Consider the following 22,472-nt stretch of genomic DNA (forward strand, 5'->3'; position numbering starts at 1 on the left):
CGTCTCCTGCTGCCGTGTAGGTGATTTTTTGATATATACATATATACATATATATATATATACATATATATATACATGTATATATATACATATATATATATACATATATATACATATATATATATACACATATATATATATATATATATATATATATATATATATATATATATATATATATATATATATATATATATATATATATATACATATATATATATATATACACATACATATATATATACATATATATATATATATATATATATATACACATATATATATATATATATATATATATATATATACACACACATATATATATATATATATATATATATATATATATATATATATATACACATATATACGCATATATATATATATATATGTATATATGTATATATGTATATATATATATAACTTTTTTTTACAACTTCTTAACTTTATATTATTAGGAAACACTCCATTAACTTCCATTGTTATCCATTGTACTTGTCAATGAGGCCTGATGAAACCACTCTCTTAGCTAAACTAAAAGCATGCCTTAAAGGCATAAAGACTTGGATTACCAGCAACTTTCTGATGTTAAAATCCGACAAAACTGAAGCTATTGTACCTTGCCCCCAACACTTCAAAAACACATTATCTAATGATATACTTACTCTAGATGGGATCCAGTACCACTATTAGGAATTTTGGCGTTCTCGTTGATCAGGATATGCACTTTAACTCTTACATAAAACAAACTTCAAGGACTGCCTTTTTTCACCAACATAACATTATTAAAATCATTCTGTCTCAAAGAGACGCAGAAAAACTAGTCCATGCTTTTGTTTCTTCTAGGCTGGATTATTGCAACTCCTTATTATCAGGATGTCCCAACAAATCTTTAAATACTCTCCAGTTGATCCAGAATGCTGCAGCGTGAGTACTGACAAGAACTAGGAAAAGAGATCACATTTCTCCTGTGTAAGCCTTTCTCCACTGGCTCCCTGTAAAATTCAGAATAGAATTTAAAATCCTCCTCCTCACCCACAAAGCGTTTAATGGACTGACACCTTCATTTCTTCAAGAGCTCACAGTAACCTATTACCCCAGTTACCTGCTGTTCCTAGATTCTACAAAAGTAGGATAGGAGGCAGAACCTTCAGTTATCGAGCTCCTCTACTATGGAGCCATCTTACAGCTTGGGTCTGGGAGGCAGACACACTCTCCACATTTAAGATTGGGCTTAAAACCTTCCTTTTTGATGAAGCATACAATTAGGGCTGGCTCAGGCTTAGCTTGAACCACTCCTTAGTCATGCTGCTATACGCCTAGACTACTGGGGGACTTCCCATGATGCACCAGGCTCCTCTGTCCTCCTCTCCCTCTCCATCTGTCCATTCATATCCTATCAAAGCTTGTTACTAACTTGGCTTTCTTCTCTCGCCCATATTTTTGTGCTTTCTCGTCTCTCTCCTCTCTCCTCCTGTTGCTTTCTGCATGTATTTCTGCCTCTGGAGCTGCAGAATCTTGATCTGTGACTGCAAACCACCTACTGCCCCCATGATCCTGCTCAACACCCACTGCTTACACTTTGTCAGTTTACCAGCTCAACAGTTGTTCTTATTAATAGCTTATACCTTAAACATAAACCATTAGTAAATTATGTATTGCCCACTGGCAGACCTGAGGGGCCTGCTCCAAATTGTTGAACAATCAGCAGCCAGACTATTGACCAGAACAAAGTGTTTCTAATGCTTCATACCAGTCTTGGTTTCATTGCACTGTCTTCCAATCTCCTTTTGAATCCATTTTAATGTATCATTAATCATATACAAGGCTTTGCATGATCTGTCACCAGAGTTTATAACTGAACTCCTTATTTCTTACCCTCCGAACAGGCCCTTCATGTCTGCCAGTTTGGGTTTTTGAACTGTTCCAGACTCAAGGTTAAAAACCAAGGTCAACTGAGCCTTTGCTGCACTGGCTCCTCAACTCTGAAGCACCCTTCCTCTTAGCATCAGGTCTGCTGACTCTGTCGCTGCCCTTAAATCGTGTCTTAAAACTCATTTTTACAGAATAGCTTTTCTTAACAACTGATATTTCCTCCTTTTACCTTAAATGTCAATTTCTGTATTTGTGGAGGTTGTATTTCTTTTATCAAGAGTTAACAGTTTTCACATATGTTTATATTTTTCTTTTAAATATGTTATACAATAATGTTTTTTACCTCTTGCAGTTAATAATAATGCTGCTTATGTCCTGTAAATTTCCTAATTTTGGAAAATATATTGTGCTTATTCACTGAAAAGTGATCTATAAATAAAACTATGATATTATTCTTTCTCTTGAAAGGCCATGGACAGTTTATCTTGATGGATGATCTTTTTATCGTAGCTACTATACTTAGTGCAGAGACCTTTGTACTGGCAGAGCTCCAGCTCAGTGACCTTGCACAAGTGAAGCAGCAACACTATCTCCATATACAAGACCACATGCATTTTCAAAACTTTTTAAGCATTTATTTATTAAAGATTTGTAAAATTAATGTAAAAATAATAATGAAATTAATTCATGTTTGATTGTCAGATGTCAGAGATTGGGATTAATTTGTCACATGTACACCACAGGATGAGCAGTGGAATGTAAAGTTGTCACTTTAAATCATAAGACAGTGCAAGAAAAAAAAAAAAAAACAATACTAAAAGGCAGTATATAAAAGTATCCAAACAGTATGGGTTCTTCCTGAATCTTTTTGTGCTTGTTTTCAGACAGTGGAGGCATTTGCCTGACTTCCGCCACAGAAACATATCATTGCAGGGGTGGAGTCTTTCAAAAGCCTGAGTGCTCTGGTTCTGCACAAATTGATGTTTGGTTGTTTTAGACCTCTGAATCAGTATCATATCCTTGATTTTTTTTAAAGTAAGATATTAAGGTAGATGAAGTGACAATTTGGTCTGATTATTGGGAATGAATTGAGGATAGACAAAATAGTAATCTACTGAGAGGATCTTTATGACTAAACTGAAGTCAGCGATACTCTTTCCTAACAGAGCTAGATATGCAGCATAGAAATCACGTCTTGTAAAAACTTCCTATTTGATAAATGGCACCTAGAGACTACACGAAGTTGATGCATGCATATATAAATAACATCACCATAATTTAGGACTGACAGAAAAATTGCCTCCACCAATCTCAAGGCCAGGCAAACTGGTCCACTGCTCCAGGGCCTGAGATCTTGGGGACTTTACAGTGGATGCTGGAGCGTTATCTTGACTTGTGTGGTCTGTTTTTGGTCTGTATGTAATGGGTACTTGAAGGCAAAACTATACACAAAATGTTACACTGGGAATGGGAAAAATATTGGTATCAGTAGGGACCCACTACACACCTAATCATCACAGCCACCCAAAAGGTTAATCGAGCCATGACAACTGCAGGAATAAACCACTCATCTCACCCCAGCAGGTCAATCTGGAATTGCATTTAAAGGGACAGCTGTGAAATTGGGGTGGTCATTTAGAAAACAAAATCATTTTGTCTGGATTTAAAACAAGTTTTAGATAAAAAAAGTGCTCTTTGGGGATTGTTAAAAACAAGATGCAGTTGTTCAATAGCCAGGCTTCATATACATATGAGGTAATACTTTATAAGACCCCAGGATTTACTGTGCAATTTTATTGTACAAATAAGGATACTAATGATACAAGGACAAAACAGAAATAGAGTAGTATGGTGTGCAGATTTGAATGCTCATAGAAAGTTAGAGGTTTACACAGTGGAGATGTTGGCAGTTGGTTGCACTGTGATGGGTGGAAAAAACTAGACAAGTTAATAAGTGTTGATATGTTCACATTCATCCTCAGCCCTAGCAGCAAGTTTAATGTATTTCCATTCAAACAGTCATCAAGATGTACTATATGAAGTCCTTCATTTGGTCACAAGAATAGAAAATCAGGGAGGTCAGGTAAAATTTCTGTCGGTTCCAGCAAATGTAGGGGTAGGGGGAATGAAAGGGTGGATGAGTTGGCAAAGAGGGCTTTAAAGAAAGGAAAGATTGAAACTAGTATCAAATTAGTATCAGTAAAGAAGAGGTTAAATGTGTAATCTGGGGGGAAAAAAATCAACCAAATATGGCAAGAAAGGTGGGACAGAGAGGGGTAAGGGAGACATCTATATCAAGTTCAAAAGAATGTCAAAGTTACAAGGGTAGGTAGTGGACGCGAAAATTGCATTGCAAAGGTTAATGTTGGGGCACTGTGCATTAAACAAAACACTGAAAATGGTAGGGAAACAACAGACAGGCTTGTGTGAGGGATGTAAGGAAGAGGAGTCAGTAGAGCACACAGTTCTCAGTTGTAGGAGGTATGGGACCCAGAGAGAGATGATGAGGAATAATCCGAGAGAATTAGGGGTGCAGGAATTCACATTAACAGGATTAGTGCAGTGCCCATTCAAAACATGCTTATTATCTCATTAATAGTTCAATATCTTAATCAATAATGTAATCATCATCATCTATTTTCCACGTCACTGCTGTGTTATGATATCAATAATAATCATAACTGACCTATTTGTCAGATACCTGATCTGAAGATATTGGATCACAAATTTAAAAGGTGCTTTTACAAAGGTTGACAAAATTTTAGGAACACAGTTTTATCTAGGTGTACCTAATAAACTGGCAAGTGAGTGTAGATTAATTTAATCACTGTGTCATAGGAACCCTTTCTCTGAACTGGAGAATCAGTTTTTTGAGCAAGAGCTTGATTTAAAACTTAAAAACGTGGATTTATTTCATCACTTGAGTAATATGCAGTTAAGAAAAGCATCAGTAAGGAAAATATTTGAAATTATTTAACGTCAATTTAAGCCATTTTCTCACTCATACATGGACTCTAAAGGAAATAGGAAATAGTTGAAACAGTTGAATAATGTTAGAAGATGCATGGTGTAATGTTACATTACCATAACAGAAGTTGTGCATAAATTACTTGTTCCGCCTGTTAATCTTAATATATCATGCTTGGGTGGGGGTAAAAAGTAAACTAAAATGGTGCTGTCTTGCTGTTGCTGTGTCTTAAACAAAGTGCTCTGGGATGTTTTCGCTTCAAGTAACCGTGCATAGCAGTTGTACTGCTGTGATAAGCCATTTACAATTTGCAGAGCATGGGTCTCTGTCTAAAATACACCCACACTTCAGATGACGCTGTACAAGGTTTTGTAGCTGGAGTTATTTATATGTCTCTAACAGAAGGAGGTCTTAATGTTTTGGACTTTTCCTCATTGATAACCATTTTATCAAAATTAACTGGATCAAAAGATTTCTAAAAAATCCAGATAGGATGTGGAATATTATCCCAAACTTTCTATTTAAAAAAGTGGGTGGTCTTAATTTTTTTTTTTTTTTTTTTAAATCAATGTGCTCTAATGCTTTTGGTTAACTTCTTATCAAACTCTCCAACTTTCATAGGCAATCTCTTATACAGTATGTTGGTCTATTCTATATAAACATAACTATTCTCCTCACATTTTTAATGAAATAATGTCAATATCACGTACAGAAACTGATTTTTAAAAAAAATTGGTTTAACAACATTTTTCTTGGAAAACAGCTAGGGTTTCTGTATTTATATGAAGATTTTACAAAGAAATATAGTATTCCTGTTTCCCAATATGAGTATAGTACTGTAATCAATGTCTTGTCATCTGGCATTATATGCTTATCAATTTGCAGCTCAAATATATATGACACTGTTGCTACAGCCAGTTACAATACTGTTGATGGTATTTCCATCTTTGACAGAAAATTCAACAACACCTTCATCAGAAACTCACTTATTCCAAGAAGAATAATGCCTATTAAATATAAAGGGACAGACCGAGCTCTTGATGGTAATATACTATATTAACTCTCCTCTACAAATATGTGTTGCCTAATAAAATTAAAGAAGTGTTATTTAAAATCATACATAGTTATTACCTGATAAACTCCATTATTTGTAAATATATCCCTAATATAGAAGACAAATTCTCTTTCCGTAATTATATGGTGGTAACACAAGAACATCTGTTTTTTTGAGTGTTTGTATTTGACAGTGTTTTTGGGCTAATTTTCAGTTAGATCTTAAACAATATTTTGGTAGGGAAATTTTACTTAAAAAGAGTGATTTGTTATTAATATCTAGCAATCCTAATTTATCCAACAATGAACAATATATGAACCTCCTATTTGTTCATACAAATAGGTGACAGATTATAGGAAAAACCTGAAAAATGAGTGGAGAAACAGAATGACAATGCCCCCATCCATAAAGCACAAGGGGTCACTGTATGGTTTGATAAGTATCAAAATTGTTATTATTATGATTATTATCATATGCTATGGCCTTTGCAGTCACCAGATCTCAACCCAAGACACTGCTCTCCACCACCATCATCAAAACACCAAATGAGGGAATATCTTTTGGAAGAATGGTGTTCCATCCCTTCAGTAGAGTTGCAGAGACTTGTAGGATCAATACGAAGATGTCTTACGAAGATACTTTGTTGATTTTTCCTTTGTCACCCGTCTGTGTGTTATTGTATTGTCATGCAATAATAATAAATAATTTTGTTATTATTGTATGTTGTATATTATGTTTGTTTTTTTAAATGTTTGATTTTTTCCTCTTCCTAGTTTGGTTTCTTTTATGTCATGGAACAAAATAATGGAAAGTTGTACTACATTGCCTGAAGATATATTTTGTGTTCTTCAAAATATTTCTCAATAAAAGTCACTTTGGAAGGAAGAAGATCAAGAAGAAGAAAGAAAAGAAGGAAAAGAAGGATGAGCAGATTGTCTCTGACCATGGTATTTTCTTCTATCACTAAACATCTCACCACTCTTCATGCCTGAACCTAACCAACCAACCAAGCCAAGCAGAGGCATTGTAGGGCGGGTTTTCGCCCACCTCGGGTAGGGAAAAAATGCGACTGACTTTGACGTGCTGAGGTAAGCGTATTGTGTCATTTCCTGTTGGCAGCTTCGGTGTGGCTGGTAGCGAGTAATTTTCCTATTTTTCTTCATTACAGCAGCTAACTACCCGCTGTACATGTAAACGTACATTAGTTCTGATGAAGCACCCTTAGCTCGCTTCTTCACAGTTGTTTACACGCTTTTACATCCACTAGTTATTTTAGCTTCTTCTCTCTCTCCTGCTCACTCTCTTGCTCGGTGTGTCATGTTTACTTATTCTTCTGCCTCCTTTATCGACAATAGTACATGTAATATATGTAGTTTATTTGCAGTGATGGAGGCGAGGCTAAGTCAATTGGAAGCATGGCTCTGCACCATGGAAACCAAATCGTTAGCTGCTGTTGTTAGCCAACCCCAGTAGCCGGTGCGAGACGAACTAGCTTAGCTCCCACCAGGGCAGCTAGGTGACTGTCGGTAACGAGAAGCGTAGCCCCAAGCAGAAGCCCATCGTTAAGCACCAACCAGTTCACGTTTCAAACAGATACTCCTTACTCAGCGCCACACCCGCTGAGAAACAAACTCTGGTTATTTGCACATTTATCTTGAGAAACGTGAAGTTGGCGATATATACGTATATATAGTAAGATTGTTATTCACGTCGGGGGTAACGACACCCGATTACGCCAATCGGAGGTTACAAAAATTAATATTCAGTCGGTGTGTACATATGCAAAGACAATTTCGGGACAATTTTCTCTGGGACCCTGCCTAAACTGACCAGCGATGATACGTATAGCCACATATCATCAATTAACCGCTGACTGTCGAGGTGGTGTCTAGCAAATGATGTGTGTTGTAAATAACTGGCGGACTTTTTGGGGAAGACCTGGTCTGCTTAGGAGAGACGGCATACGTCCCACTTTGGATGGAGTAGCTCTCATATCTAGACATCTGACTGAATTTATTAGTAGACCAAAACCATGAAAACCCAGAGTTGAGACCATGAGGCAGAGTTGCAGTCTAACACGCTTCTCCGTGCTTCCAGTACAACAATCACCCACCCAGACCCCCATAGATACTGTCTGCCCCCCCGACCAACTAAATTAATTAACTCAAAAACAAACAGATAAAACATCGCTCCAATCCAAAGCCGTATTTGTAAAGGATCTGAGATCATTGTATTGATATATTTAGTCTCGCTGAAACCTGGCTTTGTTATGACGAATATGTTAGCGTAAATGAATCCACTCCCCAGTCATATTAATACTCACATTCCTTGAGGCACTAGCTGAGGAGGTGGAGTTGCAGCCATTTTCAACTCAAGCCTCATAATCAAGCCTAAACCTAAACTCAATTATAACTAATTTGAAAGCCTGGTTCTTAGTATTACACATCTATCATGGAAAACTTTAAAGCCTATTCTATTTGTTATAGTGTACCGTGCTCCTGGCCCATACTCTGAATTTTTATCTGAATTCTCAGAGTTTTTAATCTAGTTTAGTCCTTAGTAAGGATAAAGTAGTTATAGTAGGTGATTTCAATATTCATATGGCTGCAGGCAATGAGAGCCCTAGAACTGCGTTCATCTCGTTGGACTCAATTCGTTTCGCTCAGGGTGTAAATAAACCCACTCACTGTTTTAACCACATCCTGGACCTCATTCTGACTTATGGCATCGAAATTGAACATTTAACAGCCTTACCACTTACTCTTTCATCAGACCATTATTTAATAACTATTGAATTCCTGTTACTGGACTACACACTATTAGGCAAAAATGTATTTTCTAGATGTCAATCTGATAGTGCTGTAGCTAAATTTAAGGAACTGATTCCATCAACACTTTCACGGCCATGTTACAAAATAACAGGACTCCTTAGCTAACATTAGTCCCTCCCAGTTTGATCAACTCATTGATAGTGCTGCAGGCTCAATGAGAATGACACTTAACTTTATTGCCCCTCTAAAAAAGAAGATAATAAAACAAAGGAGGTTAGCTCCATGGTTTAACTCCCAAACCCGTATATTAAAGCAAACTACGCAAAAACTTGAAATTATATGGCGTTCAACCAAAATGGAATAATGCTGATTAGCCTGGTATGATAGTCTTAAAACATATAGGAAGGCCCTCTGTAATGCCAGTATATGTATATGCTTCCTTTAGGCAATATTATTAGAAAACACTCCATAAACTTCCATTGCTATGCTGATAATACCCAATTGTATTTGTCAATGAAGCCTGGTGAAACCAATCAGTTAGCTAAACTCCAAGCTTGCCTTAAGGACATAAAGACCTGGATGACCAGCAGCTTTCTGCTGTTGAACTCAGACAAAAAATAAGTTGTTGTGCTTGGCCCCCAACATCTCAGAAACACCTTATCTAATGATAAAGTTACTCCGGATGGTTTTGCCCTGGCCTCCAAAACCACTGTTAGGAATCTCAGAGTTCACTTTGATCAGGATATGTCCTTTAACTCTCACATAAAACAAACTTCAAGGTATACCTTTTTTCACCTACGTACCATTGCAAAAATCAGGCACGTCCTTTCTCAAAAAGACTAGTCCATGCTTTTGTTACCTTTAGGCTGGATTATTGCAATTCCTTATTATCAGGATGTCCCAACAAATCTTTATATACTCTCCAGCTAATCTAGAATGCTGCAGCGTGAGTACTGACAGGAACTAGGAAAGGAGACCACATTTCTCTGCATTGGCTCCCTGTAAAATTCAGAATAGAATTTAAAATCCTCCTCCTCACCTACAAAGCCCTTAATGGTCAGGCACCATCATATCTGAAAGCACTCATAGTACCGTATTACCCCAGTAGAAAACTGTGCTCCCAGAATGCAGGCTCACTTGTGGTTCCTAGAGTCTCCAAAACTACAATAGGAGGCAGAGCCTTCAGTCTTCAGGCTCCTCTACTGTGGAACCATCTTCCAGTTTTGGTGCGGGAGGCAGAAACCCTCTCCACATTTAAGAGTAGGCTTAAAACCTTCCTTTTTGATGAAGCATACAGTTAGGGCTGGCTCAGGCTTGGCTTGAACCACTCCCTAGTCATGCTGCTATACGCCTAGACTACTGGGGGACTTCTCTTTCTCTCCATCTGCAGGGATTCATATGGCATCAATGCTCGTTACTAACTTGACTTCTTCTCTCTCCCGTAGTTTTGTGCTTTCTTGTGTCTCTCTCCTCTGTCTTCCTGTCGCTTTCTGCAGGTATTTCTGCTCCTGGTGCTAGAGAATCTGGATCTGTGACTACAAACCACCTACTGCCCCCATATTCCTACTCAACACCCACTGCTTCAAATATTATGATTATCATCTATTATTATAGTTTTATTAGTACTAATTTACACCCTATTAAAACAATTTACACCCTTTTTTTACCCAGCCGGTCGGGGCAGACGGCCGCCCACCATGAGCCGGGTTCTGTTCAAGGTTTCTACCTGTTAAAAGGGAGTTTTTCCTTGCTGCTGTCAGCATGTTCTTGCTCACGGAGGAATGTTGGGTCTGTGTAAATATAACTATAAGGAATAAAATCGAATTGAATTGAATTCTAACACGTACCATCTCACCACTCCTCATGCCTAAACCTAACCAACCAAGCCAAGCAGAGGCAATGTAGAGCGGGTCTTCGCCCACCCGGGTAGGGAACAAATTAAGCCATTCAAACGATGCCGCTCCGCGCTCCAGTGCAGAAGTGCAACAAGCTGCGCTCTGGTGACGCCATCAGTCCGCGCAGCACAGGGAAACGTGGGACGAGGAAGGGAGAGCAAAGCAGTAGAGGAGAGAGAGTTACCTCCACGTGAAGCGGTGTGAGCATGGCGTTCATTCAGGAACCAGAAGTCCAGTTCGCACAGAAATTAGCCTCCAACGAGAAGCCCATCCGGACCAAGGCTATAAAGAAACTGAGGAAATACATAAATGTCAGATCACAGAAAACGACAGGTAAGATATCCTGTGTGCGTTAGCCAGCTAGGCTGGCTTGCTAAAGACAGCTCGAATACAGCGTAAATACTAAACTAAATTTAACTTTGGTTTGAAAATGGATATGGTGGCAAAGGCACATTAATGATTAAAACCGACAGTTTTAGAAGTAACTGGTCATAGTCTGGCGCATGTTTTTTTTTTTTTGGGGGGGGGGGGGTATAAAATCATAGCTAGTGCATACTTGTGAAGGTAAGTCAGCTTTTCAGCTTTTAGCTCAAAGGCTCATTTATTTGTAGGTAGCTAATCTTACAGCTGGCCACCAGTTAGCTGTAATGCCGCAACGATAACTGGATTATTTACACTGTTACTTGTTGCTATATATTATTTTATTTTGAAACATGCAGTCAACGAGGCCAGCGACTGAAGATTATGTTCACTGTCAAAAAACCCAAGTAATGAATAATCACTGCAGTCTACAGGATTTGTATACAGCTAACTTGCATCTTGGGCTCAGGAAATGTGTCAAAGACAAAGTCTTCCTGTCTTTGGGTAGGTGGATTCACAGGTGATGAACTGCTCAAACTATGGAAGGGTCTTTTCTACTGCCTGTGGATGCAGGACAAACCACTGCTCCAGGTATGTTTTTCCTATGTTTTCGCTTACAGACCCGTATAATGGGAGAACATACATGCGGTTGCATACAGAGAGCATTTAAGACCCTCTCAGACAAGTACTTAAATATTTAAATGTGATGGCAATTTTAAACGTCAGTCTCGTGGAGTAAGCACCGAGTCACTTGTCCATAAAATTCATGTTGGCAATCTTAGTAACATTTCTGTAACACTTAACATGGCTCATGTCTGAATAGGTTACTGTCAGATTAATGGAAATGCTGCAGTAGCGAAAGGTTAAATACACAGACAGAGAGGTTAAATAAATGTATTATCTTAATTTATATATCTTATGAACAAAGAAAATACAATCTGTTTAATTAACCAGGGATATCTGTAAAAATATTTCTTTCACCTCACAGTGCCAGGAAAAAGAATTAAAGAAAAAACCTTATACAGCCAAAGAAATCTCCCTTACTGCATTTTCTAATTATGTAATTATGAATATCCATCAAAATGCTGCAACATGTGAGAAAATACATATGGGATTCACAAATTGTGCAGAGGGATCATTTTTCAAATAAATTGTGAAATTAATTAGAAAATGCATCAGTGAATTCACTGAGAACATCCCTTGTGCTCACAATGATCATTAATTAAGGCTTCTCTCACAGTTGTCGTCCAGCAGTGACTGTATAAAGCCATTACGGAATATTTCTGTAGTAAGGACCTAAGTTTAGAAGCTCAAAAGACAGTACTCTAACAGATAGAAGAAGTCATTAGTGTTTTTCATTGTAATGTTATGTCTGAAAAGGGCTACTGAGGCATCACAAGTGGGATGTGATGCCTCGTTTTTGTGGGCATAGAAATGAAGATTAGGTGTCTGATTTTTCAACAGAAACTCTTATGAATGGCAGTCATATGCCATGTGTGTCGTAGTAATGTTCAATATTTGATAGATGTGGTATGTTGGTATCAGAATATAGGTTTGCAGTTAGAGCTTTGAGTAGATAAAAAGTGTTCTAGGTTTCATTTTTATGTAATTTTTACCCTTATTTTCTTCAAGTGTAAATTATGTTTATTTTTATCTTTATTTAATTGCTAAGTGTTTTTATAATAAACAAGTATCAGCTAAAAGATTATAGATTTGCCATTGGCGTCTTGTGACTTGTGGTCTCGACAACATCTTGATGGGGAATGAAAATCCCGCTAGGAGCCCAGTCAGAGACATTTGAATCTGTCCCTGTCGTAAACTGTAAAATGCGATTATGAATGTTTTCAGTTGACCACTCCTATCTGATCCTTCCTGGTTTGAAATTTACAGTTAAGTCCATAAGGACTATTTAAAAATGGCTGAAATTCCTAAACGGTTAATGCAATATATTTGTTAAACCCTTGAATTAAACTGAAAGTCTACACTTTAATCATATCCTGATGGCTTTGCTTCAAATCCATTGCGGTGGTGTACATAAGCAAAATTATGAAAATTATGTTAATGTCCAAATATTTATGGACCTAACCCTTTGTAAATGCACTCTTCACTTTTGTTCTTTAGGAGGAGCTATCAAACCAGATTTCCACCCTAATCCACAGCTTTCACGATATTGATGGACGTAAGTTGCCCACGTAATTTCATAATCTCATGCGATCAAGTAAAACCAGGTCATGGCACATGAGAAAAGACTTGTACTTTTCATGACGATGTGTTTCTCCCTGCAGAGTTTTTATACCTGGAGAGCTTCCTGCAGACCTTTAAAAGAGAGTGGACTGGTATCGACAGGTTGCGGATGGACAAGTTCTTTCAGGTTAGTGTGAGTAGAATACTGAATGAGTTTAACCTTTTTAAAGTAGCTGTTAGAGCTTCATTATGGAATAACTTAAATCTTTGGATGAAAAAAAAAATCTATATGATACCTGTATGATACCTATAAGTACCTTCCTACATGAATGCAATCGGCAAATTTAATGATATCATGATAGAAATTTTCATATGATGAAATAAAGATACAAACAAAAAGTCATATGCCATATTAAATGAACTAAACTATCATCTATCCAACCAAAACATCATAATAGAAGTAATTAATGAAATTGAACAAGTGAAGAGTTATAATACGCAGTTCTTAATTTTGTTAAGAAAATAAGAAGTTACTGTACAATAACTTGACAGTCTGCTAGTCGATCTGCCAAAATTTGACCTGAGAATTGTTTGCACAAAAAGAGTACTCTACCACATTAGTACTGCGCTTCAACAACATTTTCTGACTCACGATTGACAGTTTAAAAGAAAAAGGGGAAGAAATTGTCTTCTTAATTCCACACCCTCTTCTTCCTTGTCAAAACCTTACACCTACATTACACACAATGCAACTCGACCACTGACAGTACTGTCAGAAAGATTTGGGTGTGATGCCAGTAACAGCTGATGTAGCCTTTAACCTCAGGCAGAGATTAGGAGTGAGCTACAGACGTCTAGTAAGCTAACTTCTTTCTAACTCCACACGCCCGCATATTTTTACTTTTCAGGGTTGTAGTCTTCAGACACAGCTTACGCTGACTCAAGTGATATCACTTTAGGCAATTTATCAGACCTCACACAGACACTAAATGCCGAAGTCTAATTCATGGTACCAACTTCATATTTTGTGGGTAGACCTTGTCATACATGCGCAATATGCACTTGAAACATAGGTGTGAAAACGTTTTTAATTTGTAAGAAATCAAAATTTCTGATTTATGAGGTATTACAGACATGCACCCAGTTAATTAGAATACTATAACATGAGTATTATTTATAAAAATGTGAAAGATCTGATGTGGTTCAGTGTTAAGATATAGTGAGCTCCAGAGCATGAAAGAATGTTTTCATACAATTTTTAACAAGCCATAACTTGGAAAATATGCAAATGTAGGATAACCATTTTAGAAGTTAAAGACATCTAATAGTGTAGGAAAATCCTAGAAAATTTCAAGCATGTAGCATGAATAGTTAAAAATTAATGACTTATGGACTTATGGCCATTTTTTTAGCAACACTTATTATGGCCACAACCCCTCTTTCAAAGCCTCCATATCTCAAAAACTAAAGAAGATACAAGCCGAATATTTTTCATACTAATTGTTGGGTACAATGACATATTTACATAAAGTATGAAGCAAAATCAAGATGCTCAGTCGGGAGGCCTCTGTTGATTTGACATGCAATGCCCCTTAAGTAAGTGCTGCCATCTAATGTGTGAGATTTGTACTACCTCTTTAATGAGAGAGTTCCTGATTTAAATCAAAATGTTGCCAACTTTGGATTGTATTTTATTTAAGTTCTTGTATATCTTTTTATATTTATACAACATTTAACATTTGTAAAATTTTAGCTTATTTTATTAAAGGGTTTTTTTTAGCAAATCTTGTTGAGAACTTTCAAAGTAAGGTGTTGAAATAATTTTGGTATCAGTACAGAAACTCAGGTATCATATTAGCACTAGAATAAAAATACCTCAAACAATATTCTGCTTCAGCTTCATCAGTTTCATTGTCCTGCAAACTGCATGCATGGTCCGCACCAAGTGGACTCCAAGCGGAGAAAGTAGTATAATAAGAAGAACTTTGTGTCCATGGTGTCCACAACTATCCGTAAGGGAAAAAAAACTTGTCAACCTTACCTGTCAAATCAGTTTTTACTGTTCTTTAGTGGCTGTTAATTTCAAGCCCTGCAAAGACATGTTCACATTTGTTAGCCAGCTGAGACTCTCTCTTGTAAACATAGAATAACAAAATAAAACCAGTCTGTCTCAGGTGTTCATACCTGCTGTTATGAACACCTGACATGGTAAATAAGTAAATGAGCACACTCACTGTGCTGAATTACAATTATAGAGCCTGGAGTCTGACTTATTTTGATATTCCCCTATCAACATCTCCAACTGACAATAATGACAGGTTGCCCAAACTCTGTCTGGTAAACAACCTGCTTGATTTGGTGACTGGGCAGTGTGAATATACCGTTAGGTAAGTATTTGGACAGTGAAAGAATTTTCGTAATTTTTTTTTCTCTGTACACCACAATGGATTTGAAACAAAGCCATGAAGATGTGATTGAAGTGTAGACTTTCAGCTTTAATTCAAGGGGTTTAACAAAAATATCGCATTAACTGTTTAGGAATTAGTCATTTTTATACATCATCCCTCAGAGCCTCCTCCGTTTGGATGCTTTGCCAGGCCTTTACTGCAGCTGCCTTCAGTTGCTGCTTGTTTGTAGGTCTTTCTGCCCTCAGTTTTGTCTTCAGTAAGTGAAGGCCAGGCTCAACCCAGTTGAAAGGCAATTTCTTTGCCTTGAGAAGCTCTTGGGTTGCTTTCGCAGGATGTTTTGGGTCATTATCCATCTGTACTGTGAAGCACTGTCCTATCAGTTTTGCATCTTTTATCTGAATCTAAGCAGATAAATTTAGCCATATACACTTCAGAATTCATCCTGTTACTTTTATCAGCAGTCTCATCATCAATAATAACCAATGACCCAGTTCCACTGGCAGCCATACATGCCCCTAGCATAACACTGCCTCCACCATGTTTGACAGATGATGTGGTATGCTTTGGATCAGGAGCCATTCCTTTCCTTCTCCATACTCTTCTCTTCTCATCATTCCGGTACAAGTTAATCTTGGTTTCATCTGTCCAAAGAATGTTGTTCCAGAACTGGGCAGGCATTTTTTAAGATTTTTTTTAGGCAAAGTCTAATCTGGCCTTTCTGTTCTTGTGTTACCAGTGGTTTGCACCTTGTGGTAAATCCTCTGTAATTACATTCACAAAGATGTCTCTAGATTGTAGACTTAGACATTGATATATACCTCCTCGAGAGAGTTCTTGACCTGGCTAGATGTTAGGAAGGGTTTTTCTTCACCAAGGAAAGAATTCTGCGATCATCCACTGTCTTTGGTGGTCTTCCAGGCCTTTTGGTGTTGCTGAACTCGCCAGTGCATTCCTTCTTTTTAAGAATGTACCAAATTGTTGATTTTGCCACTCCTAAAGTTTCTGCCATCAGCCTAATGATGTCGTCCTCCGTTTGCAATGACATTCCTTTGGACTGCATACTGAGAGTTCCCATTAACAGCTACCAAACACTTGGAATCAACTCTAGACCTTATTTGTCATGAACTAATGCTGGGTCACTGTCACACTGTCAGGACTTAGGCTGTTATACTTTACGCAAGGGTCTGCTGGTAACACTCAAGAACAGAGGGTCTGAGTTATGTGCCGGCAACAACTGCGCATGGTCCGCACCAAGTGGACTCCAAGCGGAGAAAGTAGTATAATAAGAACAAACACTTGGAATCAACTATATACCCTTATTTGTCATGAAATAATGAGGCCACACCTTCTAATTTCTTAGATATCCAAATAATGTTTATTTTCCTACTTATTTATAATGTATTATTTTCCTTTTTAACAGCTGGTTCGCTTCATGTTCAGACAAACTTTTGAGTTGCTGAAGAGGAGAAGCTGGGAGAGCAGGTAATGTATTCAAATTTTTTCTATAGAATATTTTTGATCATGTTTGTTTTATATCATTTTGAAGTGAATAACTGTTTGTCTCCTCAGTATGGTTGCCAGGTTTCTGGAGCTGCTGATAGCTCAGCTCCTGCAGAGTGACAGCGCAGCGCCCAGCGGGCTGCAGTTCCACATCCTGGACCTTTACATGACTGAACTGGCAGCTGTGGGCTCAGCAGAGGTACACCACCATCAGTGTTTTAAAGACATTGTTGGCATTTGTTATAGATAACGGGCAATTGGGGTTGACATTTGTGTTATTGAGTTCCTTTTGTGTGTGAGAGTGTTGAGTTGAAGCAGGCTTGCCAAATTCAGACAAGTCCAGTGTTGCTATTGTTTTTTCGCCATTGACTTTGGGGAAATTGCATGATAAACAGGAGTTGGCTTTTATATTTTATTACTCAACACATCAAGGTGGTAAAATCACATGTTATACTGAAGTTGGCTCAGTGCCTCAAATGACATGCACGACTGCTAACATTAGATGAAATTATTCCACTTATATGAAATACAACATGTACTTTCAGGGGAGAAAAGCAGAGAGCCAAATCACAACAAAGGCAAACATTTAATGAGTGATGCAAGTCAATTATTAATTCTGTAACTAAAGTGATCATGAGACTTGAAGTGTCAGGAGGAGACAGTGATTTATCGAACACATCATAAGGTTGCTCTGCTCTTATTAGAGCAACACATTTTAATGACTTGAAATAAACTCAGAGTTTTTGGAAGTTCTATAAAATTGATCCCGTTCAGTCATGGTCGGTATCTACTGGCCTTGATGACTTACAAAGCACTGAATTCATCTCCCTTACTTGTTGTAGGTGGTCCAGTTAGGGCTACATGATGTATAAAATGTCTACACTCCTGGTCAAAATTATTGGCAGAATATCTTTAGAAATAAATGCAAATTAACCAATTTTGTATATTTTGGTAAAAGGTTATTCAACAAAAGAAAAAAAACTTGCATAATAGCGAAATGATATAAACACAAAATTGTTGGAACCCTTTTGATGAATTTAACTTAGTTCCTGAAACAAAATAAAAAAACAAGTAAGACTCTCCTGTGGTTAATTTTCAGTGTTCACATGACCTAAATTAACCATTGAATGATGGTTTTTACTGCATAAAATGGGGCTGTTTCCAGTTTCTATTTCACAATGGCGAAGACAAGAGAACTGTCTGAGAGCACCAGAGATGTTATTATCAAAAAGCATCAATTCCAAAGGATAAAAGGCAATCGCCAAACATCTTGAAATCCCTGTTTCAAGAGTTCATAATGTTATCAAGAAGTTTCACATTCATAAAACTGTTACAACTCTTCTATCACATGGCTCTAAGAAGAAACTCAATCAGAGAAGTCTGCAAAGATCTGTGCAGATTGTGGAAAAAACGCAGCGCAAGACATCCAAAGAGCTTCAGGCTGACTTGGAGCAGCCTGGAGCGGTGGCTTCAGCCTGTTCTATAAGCCACACACTAAACCAAGTTGTGAAAGAAAACTGGCAACACATATTGTTTTTATAGTCAAAGGTCTGTTAGTTTCACCAAATGACATGTCAAGATTTGTGGAGCAGATATATATGCAGCGTATATGTGGAGCAGGAGGAAAGCGAACATGAGAAATGGGTATTAAGCTACATTCTGTTTGGTATTAAAAAAGGTATTTAAGTCTTTAATTTGGTGAACCCTTCTGAATCTACTGTCTGTTACCTGAACCACACTTGGATGTTTTGTAAAATTAGATTCCATAATCTAGTTAGTTTTTATACAACCCAATATACAGTGAATTCAGAAAGTATTCAGACCCTTTCAACATTTTTCACATTTTGTTTTTTTTGCAGACTTATGCTAAAATGATTTAAATGTATTTTTCCCTCATCAGTCTGCACTCAATACTCCATAATGATAAAGTGAAAACACAATTTTAGGATTTTTTTTTGTGCATGTTTATTAAAAAGGAAAAACTGAAATATCCCATTGGCACAAGTATTCAGACTCTTCCCTGCGTACTTAGTAGAAACACCTTTGGCAGCGAGATATTCTATTGGGTTCATTTCAGGGTTTTGGCTGGGCAACTCAAAGACATTAGGGCTTAGTTGTCCGTAAGCCACTCCAGCATTGTCTTGGCTCTGTCATTGTCCCGGGGTCATTGTCCTGGTCGAAGGTGAACCTTTAGCCCAGTCTGAGGTCCTGAGTGCTCTGGAGCAGGTTTTCATTAAGGTTATCTCTGTACTTTGCTCCATTCAGCTTTCCCTCAACCCTGACCAGTCTCCCTTTCCCTGCCCGCTGAAAAACACCCCACAGCCTGAGGCTGCCACCACCATGCTTCATTGTTGGGATGGTATTGTGCAGGTGATGAGAGGTGCCTGGTTTTTCCTCCAGCCTTAGAAATTAGGCCAAACACTTCAATCTTGGTTTCAGACCTGATAATCTTGTTTCTCACAGTCTGAGAGTCCTTTAGGGTTTTTTTTTTTTTTTGCTGCAAACTCCAAGCGGACTTTCGTGTGTCTTTCACTGAGGAAAGGCTTTCTTCTAGCCGCTGCGTCATAAAGCCCAGATTGGTGGAGTGCTGCTGATGGTTATCCTTCTGAAAGTTTCTCCCATCTCCACACAGGATCTGTGGAGCTCAGCCTGAGTGACCATTGGATTCTTGGTCACCTCTCTTACCAAGAACCTTCTCCCGTGATTACTCAGTTTGGCTGGGCGGCCAGCTCTAGGATGAGTCCTGGTTGTTCCACACTTCTTCCATATAAGAATTATGGAGGCCACTTTGCACTTGGGAACCTTCAATGCTGTATACTTTTTAATTTTTTTAATTTTTTTTTTGGTAGCCTTTCCCGGATCTGTGCCACGACACAATCCTGTCTCTGAGCTGTGAAGGCAGTTCCTTTGACCTCCATGGCTTGGTTTTTGCTCGATATGTGTTGTCAGCTGTACGACCTTATACAGACAGATGTGTGGCTTTCTAAATCATGTCCAGTCAATTGAATGGACCATTGTGTGTGTGTGTGTGTGTGTGTGTGTGTGTGTGTGTGTGTGTGAGAGAGCAAAATGCTGAAAATGTAAAATCGGCTAAATGCTAAAATGGAAAAATAGATTCACAGGCATTCTCACACCAGTTTATAGGAGGTAATGCACATCTAAAATCTAAAAGATTAAGATGGTTTTTAAGGCAGTATTTGAAAGTTTAAAACTACATCTACACCAAGTTGGCCAAATTGATTTTTATTTTGGTCTCTGTTCACAACAGTCCTTTCTTTATCGTTATCCTATTCTGCAAACAAAACTGTGGGACTCAGTCTGGTTACTGAGCTGAATAAAAATCTGTTCTGTCCCCAGTTCTGTTATCACCTGCACTGTATTTTTATTAAAACTGAACTCATGACTTAGTTTTTCTTATTTACATATTTTTCTATTTCTGCTGGGACAACTGAACCAACAGAAAATAGTAATGATTGCACTGTGATGCTAACAACTTATATGAACAGTTATTCCTGCCAGCAGGAAGTACAGGTCTTCATTGCTTTATGCCACAGACCATCCAACTGCGTCTGAGCTGGCATCCTCTTTTTCCCCGTCTATTAAAATACATTGTAGAGTTTTCAGATGTATTCACTCTGGAGAATGTTTTAGGAAAAAATAAAACTCTTTGGTTTCTTCTATATGTGTGGTTAATACCAGCATTTGTGTTTTTTCATCCACTTTTTATCCTGACGAGAGGTAAGAGAGGAACAACAGATAGCTAGATCTTATTATGTATCGTCATATCCTCACTGAATACCATCCCTTGTCCTAAGTCTCTGTCTTCTGTTTGATTTTGTGTGCACTTGTGCTTGGACACCTCACTCAACTTGTCTCTAAAGATATTTGTTTAGCTCTTTGTCATAAAGTTACTAAATGGCAACCAAGTGCTATTGTTTATGTCTATGTCTTTGGCAACGATGACAGCCTCTGTTTCTTGTAGCCATCTAGAAGCTTCTTGCATCTGTCTGCTCGTAGTTTCTGCCACTCTTCCATTGATATGATTTTAAGCTCTTTAAAATTTGCAGGAGTCCTTTTTGCAATGGCAGTTTTCAATGCTCTACAAAGTTTTCAAAGGGATTTAGGTCAGGAGTCATTGCTGGCCAGTTTCAACAGTCCATCTTCTCCGTTTCAACCATTCATTTGTGCTGCTGGATGCATGCTTTGGAAGACCCGAGACCTTTTCCTCAAAACTACTTTTCTGACACTGGGTAACACATTTTGCCCTGGTACCCTCTGATTTCATCCTTCCTTTGATACATTCAATGACTCCAGTATCAGAGGCAGCAAAGCAGCCCCAGAGCATGATTGAAAGGGTGTTCATTTCATCACCTATAAAGCTGAAGCACTGTTTTCCGAAAGAGCTCTACTTCCCAGACAGACTGGCTTATCTGTGAAGGTTTTTACAAACATTAGTCTTGCCTTTTTGCCTTTCTTTCAGTAGTCGTCGTTCTTGACCTTCACACATGGAGCCCTACTGGTTTAATGTGTAGCGAATGGCATGGGCTGAAACCACCACTCCAGATTGTTCCAAGGTCTAGATGAAGCTCTTTAGTTGTCTTGTGTGGTGCTTTTTCCACAACCTGCATCAACTTTCGCAGACCTCTCATTGAGTTTCTTCTTAGCAACACGTCCTGGAAGCATCTTAACAGAATTGACTGTGAAACTTCTTGATAACGTTATGAATTGTTATGGTTTTATCATTTATGGTTTCATCAATTGATACTGTGATAGCTCTCCTGTCTTCACCATTGTGAAAATGGAACTGGAAACAACCAGTCCCCTTTTATGCAGTAAAACCATAATTAATTGGCCAATTCAAGTCATGTGAACACGGAAACTTAAGCACTGAAACTTTTTTTTTTTTTTTTTTTTTTTTTGAGGAACTAATTTAATTTATCCGAAGGGTGCCAGTAACTGTGTCAAGTGTACATTTTATGTCTGTATTTCAGTAGGGCTCCATGTAGGGCTCCATATGTCTGTATTTCAGTATATGAAGTATATTTTTATGTTTTTGTTTTGTAACTTTGGACGTTTTGTTAAATATTCTGATCAGACAAATTTGGTTAATTCGCATTTATTTCTGAAGATATTGTAAATTCTTTATTTAAAATCCAGGGTTGCCAATAAATTCAACCAGGACTGTAGGACACGGGCTTAGTGACCCCTCTGTCAATAATACCCCATTCAGGCGGACACAGTGACAAATGTTAAACCCGGTGAGGTGATCCTACTTCACAACTCCTCTGGATTAGGTTTGGACATGGGTTAAGAGGGAGAGGTTGAGAGGGAAACAGAAAGAGGTTGAAATCATAGACTGCACTGTACTGACACTTGAGGTTTTGTTAAATATAGAGGTGTCAACAGCATATAGGCTTTTAGAGTTGGTTGTCTTAAACCGTTTTCACATATGAATTA

The 22,472-nt window shown here is 37.8% G+C and overlaps 1 protein-coding gene across 2 annotated transcripts in view; it reads left to right on the forward strand.

The window, feature by feature from the left end:
* Positions 1-10,610: 10,610 nt before the first annotated feature.
* Positions 10,611-22,472, forward strand: part of LOC120801191 (ribosomal RNA processing protein 1 homolog B-like) — a 41,330-nt gene continuing 29,468 nt past the window's right edge. For both annotated transcript variants that reach the window (XM_040147819.1, XM_040147820.1), the window contains exons 1-6: positions 10,611-10,896; positions 11,432-11,514; positions 13,045-13,102; positions 13,209-13,294; positions 16,936-16,997; positions 17,085-17,214. In XM_040147819.1, the coding sequence (XP_040003753.1) occupies positions 10,770-10,896; positions 11,432-11,514; positions 13,045-13,102; positions 13,209-13,294; positions 16,936-16,997; positions 17,085-17,214 (546 nt within the window). In that variant the 5' untranslated portion in view covers positions 10,611-10,769. The remainder of the gene's footprint in view (positions 10,897-11,431; positions 11,515-13,044; positions 13,103-13,208; positions 13,295-16,935; positions 16,998-17,084; positions 17,215-22,472) is intronic.

This window comes from Xiphias gladius, chromosome 16 (genome assembly GCF_016859285.1).
Source record: "Xiphias gladius isolate SHS-SW01 ecotype Sanya breed wild chromosome 16, ASM1685928v1, whole genome shotgun sequence".
In the NCBI taxonomy this organism is placed as follows: domain Eukaryota; kingdom Metazoa; phylum Chordata; class Actinopteri; order Istiophoriformes; family Xiphiidae; genus Xiphias; species Xiphias gladius.